The sequence below is a fragment of the Cyprinodon variegatus genome, unplaced genomic scaffold, assembly GCF_000732505.1.
Source record: "Cyprinodon variegatus isolate N-32 unplaced genomic scaffold, C_variegatus-1.0 Scaffold330, whole genome shotgun sequence".
Classification (NCBI taxonomy): domain Eukaryota; kingdom Metazoa; phylum Chordata; class Actinopteri; order Cyprinodontiformes; family Cyprinodontidae; genus Cyprinodon; species Cyprinodon variegatus.
The window spans coordinates 625564-635302 of record NW_015150783.1 but is presented as its reverse complement, the minus strand read 5'-3'; the positions used below and the strand labels follow the sequence as shown (position 1 = coordinate 635302).

General features: G+C 40.1%; 1 protein-coding gene across 1 annotated transcript in view; it reads left to right on the top strand.

The window, feature by feature from the left end:
- Positions 1–9739, top strand: part of stab1 (stabilin 1) — a 163052-nt gene that overhangs the window by 150121 nt on the left and 3192 nt on the right. Inside the window, exon 65 of the mRNA XM_015385033.1 lies at positions 2085–2189. Within this exon, the coding sequence (XP_015240519.1) occupies positions 2085–2189 (105 nt within the window). The remainder of the gene's footprint in view (positions 1–2084; positions 2190–9739) is intronic.

Genomic DNA, 9739 nt, shown 5'->3' with positions numbered 1-9739 from the left:
TTGATTTTATACGTTTATAATATTAACTGTATACATATGCTTACTGCCGTTATGCATTAGTATTCACTTCTGAAGCCACTATGATGTAGCATTTGGAACGAATGCTTTGATAGAGTCGAGCGAGCGGAGAAACAGCTGAGCACACAGCTGTTGTTGAGCACACGCAGAGATGGAGCCGAGCGCGAGGACAGTGAGAGCGCATCAGGCAGGTTTTGAACATGTGCTTGTGATGTTTAACGCTGAATACCGTCTCACTGCGCACACAGATAGAAGCCTGCATGCTCACACCAATGGCACAATCATTACGCCGTAGAGAGGAAGCGTCTGGTAAGCTGTGTGTCGCCTGCCCAGTCGCTCTGATAGCAAAACATACAGCCAGGTATTGGCAATGTTTTTTACTTTGATAATAAAGCTCATTTTATTTTATCTCTAAAGCCAAAATAGAACAGTTATGATTGAATTTAGAAAAGCAATGGAAGGATGGAACGACTGAAGGTTGAATATTTTTTATAGTTTGTTGAATATGCTGAGAAAAGAATATAACAATTTGACATATTCATGATCAAATCTGAGGTTTAAGTTTTAGTTTTCATAGCTTTACGGCAAAAGGCAGTATATATTTCAGACATCCCAAGTTCCAAAAACTCATTTCAGGGAGATGCTTATCCGCCAACCCCCCGCCCCCAGGGGACAACGGATCCGCACCGTGCCCCATACATAAACACTTAAGGCCAGCAACTTTTCAACTATTGTTTATTAACTAACTGTTATTTCTGAAACACTAAACAGAACAGTATTGGTCTTTTATTTTCAATACTTTCAATCTTGTATCCTTGGACATCAGTTGTGCTTCCTATTTTTCATGAGACTTCAGCATACAGTGCACCTCGCCACGGTGTCATCATTCCTCACCATGGCCTGTTCTAGACAGGGGCCAATGGGGGCCAGTGCCCCTGTTATGGCCCCTGTACTGAAGACATAATACTAAAAAGAAATTCTAATGATGATATGAGCTGAACAATGGTTACTGATGGGTCCTTTGGATCTATTTCATTCTTTTTCTTTACAAATTCTGTTTTACTAATTATTCATAAACAATAAGGTGATAGCTTCAGTGGGATTGAGATAGGATCCCAGTTTTCATCTGTTAAATGTTTTTTTCACAACAAAAAAAAAATGCTTTGATTTTTTTTTAGATGAATTTAAGTTTTTCTTGAGTTCTAATTCAATTTTTATAGAAAGCGGTAGTTTTAACTTAAATTAAGTCAAAAAATATGTAAAATTCCTGAATTATATAAATGTATATTGACCTCATAAGAAACTGAATTTTTGTTGAACTTAATTGAATAGATATTTCACTTCATGCAGCTATATTAATATATTTGAATTCCTTGCCCTTTTTTTATTTCATGCTTTTCTGGGCCCCCATGGAAACACACTGGTCCCCTCCTGGCCCCCTGTTACATTTGGTCTAGATCCGCCACTGTTCCTCACCTTCACTAGACGTGGATATACTTTAGTATATTCTGCTGTAAAATTAGTGCTATATTTCCGTTTTTTTACTCGAGGATTGAACCTCTGCCGTTTCCCAGGATGCACAGCTTTGAGTGGTAACTAAGTGACTGCCAGAGAGTAACCCAGAGAAACTTATCAAACTGATCCAATCAGTTCTCTGATCAACCAGTCGCCTGGAACGCTGGTTGATCAGAGCATCGCTTTGGAGAGATACGCTGCACAGGTTTCACCAGCAACCTCCTCCCCACACCCCACTCTTTTGTCTGCGCAACCGCAGTAGTTCTAATCCGCACATGATGCATGAATTATTATATTGCCTGTTCGCTTTCACTGGCATTAAAAAAAACTCCTCCTCCCATTGTCTAAAATCCGGGATAATTTATCCGACTCGCGGGCATCAATTAACAACTATCTATATCAGGGAAACTCCTGGAATTATAGGGAGACCTGGGATGTCTTATATTTATATTTGTTTAGTTCATATGTCTGTGCTTAAAGCGTAGAATAATGAGGACGTGTCCAACGCCGTCCATCTGGATTGTTTTGAACTTCCTGTGGTTTCCTTTCAGAGCTGTAAACTGGTGAACCAGCGGCTGCTGCTGGACTGGGACATTCCTGCCGTGAACGGGATCATTCATGTCCTGGAGGCGCCGCTGACAGCCCCCGCCCCCCTGGTGAGTCAAAGCGGTTCTAAATTGACAATACAGAGATGTTTCCAGGTGTCATCTGAGTTATACAATCATCCAGCTCATCTCCATCACCTTTTCTCCCAATGTTTACATTTAATCACTGCTGCAAGAAATGGAAATGTCATAAGAGCTGTACAAAACAATTTTTTGTTTTGAATAAACTCTACGTATACAAGATGACAGTAAAGTATGTCTAAAGCTGGTAATACACTGCGATTTTTTTAAAATCGTTGCACGCAGCTATAGCTCACTCTGTACGGTGAATCCGCAGGGATTAAAAGTTCTCAGCTCACAATGTTTGTTCTCACACTGTGTGACCCGACGCTCTAAGGCGATTTACCTGCTCACACTTTACGTCCAAAACCACGTCGGACTCAGCTCTGCAGTGAGATGACGCTACTCGGACTCGTCTATCCAGAAGCCAAACGAGTAGAAGAAGAACGTGAAGCTCACTAGAGTGAAACGCGTTGCCTTGGCTATTTGTGCAATTTTGTGCTGAAAGCCCTAAAAAGAAAAGGAGACGATGTATTTGGGCAAAGACATGGCTGAGCAAACATGGCTACTATGGTCTGTCAGTTTGACAGAAAGAACTCCATGTCATTCCCAACCCCTTCCGCACAATCTAAAGATTCTCGCAAGACTTGGAAATCGTCTCGAAAAGGGCAAAAAATCGTACAGTGCAAGCCCGGGTCAAGTCTAAGTCAGTGAGATCAAGGCTTTTCTGATGGGTTGAAGGTGGTTCTGTTCAGGGCTATGAATCTTTGGGATTCCCACGATTCGATTTAGAATGGATTCTTTGGGTTACAATTCGATTTTTTTCAGATTCTTTTAAATCCAAACGATTCGATTCAGAAACGATTCATTTACGATTCAAAACGATTCTCAGGATCTATTCCATTATGCTGGCATGAAAGCAGAGTACATTTATAAAGACTTGATGGGACAGTGATTGGCCTACATGTTCTGAATGCTGGCGTACCATAAAGAATAAATGATGAACAGTTTAGTTTGTGCCTTCAAGTCGTTGCCCATAGGAAGACGTTACTTAGATATAACCTAACAGAATATCTTCAGAACGGCTCGAAACTACACAAAACTCATATGGGTGAGTAGAACATGATATAATAACATAAAATCAAGGGACCTATGTAAAAAAAAAAAAAAATAGCGTTCCCCTTTAAGGTCTCGGAATAGGGTGTGTAACATTGGATGGGCTGAAAATGTCATATTTGCTGTTCTATGAGCCCTAATGCAGCCTGGTTTAAAAACCCCAGAATGAAACGACAGCTTTTCTTCCTTTTATGGTATGATTATGAATATTTAGAGGAGCTGTGCTCTGATTGGTTGGTTTATAACGATCGAACCTGCTGAGCAAAGACGCATCATAGCAACAAGCACTCACTCACTGAAACATCAGATTGTTGATATTGTGGGGTAAACAGACGTCCTCTTTTTTTCCGGACATGTCCTGCTTTTCGTACCTAAAAAAATGTCCGGGGGAATTTCTAAATCATCCGGGATTTTGGTCGACTACAGTGCAGCACGTTGTTGAAACACACCAGGCATTCGAAGCGAGCCGCCAGCTCCGGGGCTGGACCAGGAGCCTCAACACTTCAAGTCATCATGTTAAGACTGGACTCACTTGATGAGCTGACTGGAGTCTGGTGTGCTATTGGTTGGTTGGAAAGAAAACCTGCAGCCACACGGACCTTTCTGGAACCAGTTTGACACTCCTGATCTACAGGCTGAAGTTGGACTGCAGGAAATGAAGCTTCTGTTCGCTGTTTCTGCTTTTGTATTTACTATGAAATAACTCAATGATTTATTTCATGTAAGATACTAGACACGATGATGTGAGAACCATGAGGAATCATCTGCATTGATGCAGAATCATCATCATACCCTTCATGTCCTGAAGTTAAAGATCAGCTGCTGCAGCTCCCATCAAACAGGCTGCTGCAGCTCTAACCTGTTTATATCTATATGAAGGCAGAACCTGTGGTTGTATTTTAGATTAAACATTGCATCTGCATTGATGACTTTTCTTTCTCCTGCACTGACCTCAATAAAAAAGATGATTACAGGGTTCTTTTAATCTCGCCACCAGGGGGCACTGGAACAATCCTGCTTCCTAGGAGCACAGCCCCCCCACCCCCGATTGGCTGACATTTTGTTTTGTTGCCGGGCGGTTTTATGGCAGAGAGCAGATGGCTGTGCTTAATTTGTTGGAACATTTTGGGGTTTTAGGAAATTAGGATCAATCTGCTGCTTTTCCTAAACAGAACTTTGCTCCATTTTCACGTCGAGAAGCCGAGCGACGAAGAGGAGTTCAGTCAGATGGTCTGAGCATGGTTAGCCGAGGGAATCCACATTCTCTAATCGGCAGATGTGAATCTAGAATCGACTGTAGATGCAGCTGAGCTTCAGGGAGCATCAACTGTTGTTTTTATCACCCAGCTGAGGAGCAATGACACGGTTTCTGGAATTTAATTAAACATGGATCCATTGATCCAGTCACACCCAGAAGGTCTTTAATTAATATTTGATTTGAAGTTGGAAAGATGGTTGAGGGTATTTGATATAACACCATCCAACTTATCAAGTGTTCATCATGAACTCTCGGAGCTTTGATGCTTTATTTTACCACCAGCAGTGGTTTCCGTCACTTGAACTGATCTTCAGGCTCTGATCTGCAGGATTTTGGCTTCTTGAAAGGAAAAAGCAGTGAAACAGGTGCTGGATCAGGATGTTACTCAGGTCATAGATAAGACCTGAGCTCTGGTTATTAAATTAGTTGTAAAAGTGTCCAATCCTGATTTCTTATTTCTTTGCACGTTTATCACACTGTAGTGTTTCAGAAAATTAAATAACTTTTTTTTTTTAACATTGTCAGGTCTAAGCACCTAAAACAGAGAGGCACAGAGACAATTAATTTAGTTTTACTCGCGAGGAGAGCAAGAAGAGATTGCAGAGTTTACAATCTCCACCTCACTCTGCAGTCCCAGCGTTCTGCTCCCTATTTACAGCTAAGACTGCTCTAGAGATCAGAAACATGAAAAATTCAGACTTGCAGTCTCAGTAAACATCCTATAAATTTCAGGGCTCAGTCAAAGTCCAAGCGGTTGAAGCTGTTCACCAAAGTTCAGCAGGTCGAGTGCTGCCCGTAAATCAACCACAAACTCCCCAAAAGCAAATTCATAAATCATAGTATACTTCAGAAAAGGTGGCTGTGAAAACATGCACATAGCACACAGCTTTATGCATGATAACACTACACAGATACATTTATATACAATTATTCTAACAAACATTTAACCTTTTATTGGTATTTTTCACTTTTTTATTTATACAGTGTACATGAACATTATACATTAAACTCAATGTAACATAAATCTTTCACTTGGGAGCTTTTCATCTATTTGGACTTTGTCTCATCTAGTTTATTATTATTATTTTTTTAATCTTTGTCGCTGTCTTTTGTCTTGAATCATGTCCATTTCCTCCACTTTTCTTCCATTTGAGTTTGTTGAAGTCTTGGACGATGTGTCAGCTTTTCCATAATGTAGATTTCTTCTATTATTTCAGTCCATTGTTCTTGACAAGGGGGGTCTGCCTGTCCCCATTTCCTCGTGATAGCTTTTTTGCTAGCTATTAAAAATATCTTAATCAGATACCTGTTTTTTACCCGTACTTTGATATTGTTCAAATTGCAAAGGTAAAGCACCGCACTGTTCATAGGGATATCATATCCCAGTATCTTCTTTACAGTTTCATGTACATTTTTCCAAAATTTAACAATTTTAGGACAGTTCCAGAATATGTGAGAATGATCAGCATTCATTGATCCACAATTCCGCCAACACCCCACGTTTGTATCATTAAATCGTATTTGATTTTTCCATGTGAACTCCCTCCATATCCGTGAATTGGTGGATGTCTGATGTGTTTTCCACATATCTAACCAATCTTCATCTGAAATTGTCATATTAAGCTCTGATTCCCACTTTTCTTTTATGTACTTAGTTGAATGTTTCATCATCAGTTTTTGATATAGAGTAGAAAATTAAATAACTTTAAAGAAAAACTCAAGTAAACACAAAATTCTGGGCTTCTATTGTAAAGGAATAAAAAATCCTGACTTACTTGGCGTGAACAAAAACTGTGTTTATTCACACCTGTTTTCTCAATCAATGAATCACTTAAATAGGATCTGCATTAAATGGTGACTTTGACCAAACGATCTTCAAAGTAAGACATCATGCTGAGATTTAAAGGAATCCTGGAAGCAAAGAGGAAGACAGTAGTTTGGGATCTGCCAGTTTGGCAGCTTTGACTCCAGTAAACCACAGTAGGAGCCAGCAATCGTGTTTCCATCCAAATGTCCCATGAATTTAAGGCAAACCTTTAAATTTTGCATATAAAGAAATGTGATTTAGGTTTGTTTCCGTCGCTGGAGCGAATTAACCAGGTGAGGCAAAGTGTAAAATCATCTTAGGATTAGGTAACACTGGGCCGGTGATAAAGAGGCCGTAAACTAGGGCGGAACACAGAGCAGTAAAGGTTTTAGTAAATGTGTTGAAATCAGGAAAGTTGTTCTGGTTTTATCATGTCCACTAGTGTTAGTGTTGGTACAGGCCATCCTGTTGTTAGCACACATGAGCCAAACCCCTCCCCCACTCCCTCTTTACACCACTTTCTTGCTTCCTAGCCATTATCTCCCTGCTTAGAGTTGGGCAAATAAGTTATTCGGTTGGCGGGGGGGCCGCCTAGTGCTTAGGGTTGAGTTTGGAATCCAGAGGTTCAAAGTTCGACTGACACTCTGGGTCCCTGAGCNTACTCCTTGCTATCAGAAATAAAACCGTGTGAAACTGACAAGTGCTCAGTAGAAAAGTGCAGCAGAAGGTGCTATGTTTTAAAGTAGTCAGTTAGAGTTACTTAGATACAGAGATATCACAGAGAAAATAACTTAACTTCAGATGGAGATCCTCTGAACAGCTGCAACACTCAGTTAATCCAAACAGGAAGCAGGGACAGGAACATGCACATAGCACACAGCTTTATGCATGTTAACACTACACAGATACATTTATATACAATTATTCCAATACACATTTAACCTTTTATTGGTATTTTTCACTTTTTTATTTATACAGTGTACATGAACATTATACATTAAACTCAATGCAACATAGAGCTTTCACTTGGGAGCTTTTCATCTATTTGGCCTTTGTCTCGTCTAGTTTATTATTATTATTTTTTTTAATCTTTGTCACTGTCTTTTGTCTTGAATCTTGTCCATTTCCTCCACTTTTCTACCATTTGAGTTTGGTGAAGTCTTGGACGATGTGTCAGCTTTTTTTATAATGTAGATTTCTTCTATTATTTCAGTCCATTGTTCTTGACATTTCCTTGTGATAGCTTTTTTGCTAGCTATTAACAATATCTTAATCAGATACCTGTCTTTTACCCATACTTTGATATTGTTCAAATTGCAAAGATAAAGCACCGCACTGTTCATAGGAATATCGTATCCCAGTATCTTCTTTACAGTTTTATGTACATTTTTCCAAAATTTAACAATTTTAGGACGGTTCCAGAATATGTGAGAATGATCAGCATTCATTGATCCACAATTCCGCCAACACCCCTTGTTTGTATCGTTAAATCATATTCAATTTTTCCATGTGAACTTCCTCCATATCCGTGAATTGGTGGATGTCTGATGTTTTTTCCACATATCTAACCAATCTTCATCTGAAATTGTCATATTAAGCTCTGATTCCCACTTTTCTTTTATGTACTTAGTTGAATGTTTCTTCATCTTCAGTTTTTGATATAGAGTAGAAAATTAAATAACTTTAAAGAAAAACTCAAGTAAACACAAAATTCTGGGCTTCTATTGTAAAGGAATAAAAAATNTAAGTACAAGGCATTTCAGATACTTTAAGACTTTTACTCAAGTAACATTTCAGTCAGTCACTTGGACTTTTACCAAAGTCATATTTTGGAGAGGTACTTATACTTTTACTTGACTCCGAGATTTCAGTACTTTATACAACACTGTCCCTGGGCGCCGCACAATGGCAGCCCTTTGCTCCCCAAGGGGTTAAATGCAGAGATAAATTTCTCCAATGTGAGATCACTAAAATAAAATCATTATTATATTATTTACTTCAACGTTAAACATGGTTTAGATCTCATTGCTCGTTAACTTTTGGTAACTTTGATTACTGTCTTTCGGCTCTTCTAATGTGAGCGTTTAAAATGGGGATAAAAAAAAACCTCAATGGAAACACGGTTATAATTAACAAATGGAGCAAACAAAGATCAGCAGTGAACCTTCCCTGGAGTGACTGGCCGACCAAAAGCACCCTAAAGCCGGGCATGCCCTGTACGATTTTTTGCCCTTTTAGGGCAGTCATGCGAGAATTTTTCAATCGGTCGGACTTTCAGCCTGATCGTGTGTCCTGCGTCGCGTAGTGTACACGGGGTAACGAGCCTCTCACGACCACCTCCCAATCAGGAATAGTAAGGTCGGGAGAATATCAAATGTTTGAGATCCAGTCGCCCGTCGTAAGGTGGTCGTGGGCAAATCACTCAGTGCGCAAACAAGGATTCTTCTTCTTCCTCTCAGATGAAAACACAGAAGCATGGCGGGGGTGCAATGAGTGAAATGGAGTTCTTTCTGTAAAACAGACAGACCGTAGTAGCCACGTTTACTCAGCCACGTTTTTGTCCAAATTTGTCGTCACCTTTTCTTTTTAGGGCTTTCAGCACAAAATTGCACAAATAGCCAAGGCAGCGCGTTTCACTCTAGTGAGCTTCATGTTCCTCTTCTACTGGTTTAGCTTCCAGATAGATGAGTCAGAGTAGCGCCATCTCACTGCGGAGCTGAGTCCCAGCTGGTTTTTAGACGTACAGTGTGAGCAGGTAGATCGCATCAGTGTCAGGTCGCACAGTGTGAGAACAAACATCGTGACCTGCGAACTTTTAAACCCTGCGGTTTCGTCATACAGTTTGAGCTGTAGCTGCAATGATTGAAAAAATGCACAGTGTACGCTCGGCTTAAGAGCGCAGCAACAACTGATTCAGGAGGTCACAAAAGAGCTAACAAAAATAACAGCAGGCTTCCCTTCCTCAACTAAGGTCAGAGTTCATCCCTCCATCATAAGAGAGGAACAATGGCTGCATGGCAGAAATCCAAGACTAAAACCAATGATGAAGGAACATCAAGGCTCGACTCAGTTATTCCAGGACCCATCATGTTGATCACCTGGACTTTTGGGAAGATGTTTAGCTGCTTCAGGACTTTGAAGTCTTGCTGTGATAAATAGAAACAAGCTTTCTGTCGTCTACCAATAAATTCTGAGGCAGAGCCTCTGACAATCTGTTCAACCAACTCTGGTTCTGCAGCAGGAACAAATTAAAGACTTTGGAGCCGCCTAGTTAAAGTCCTGACCTGAATCCTACTGAGATGCCATGACTTGACCTTCAAAACACCATTAATCCTGGGAAATATGGCTAAATTACAAAGA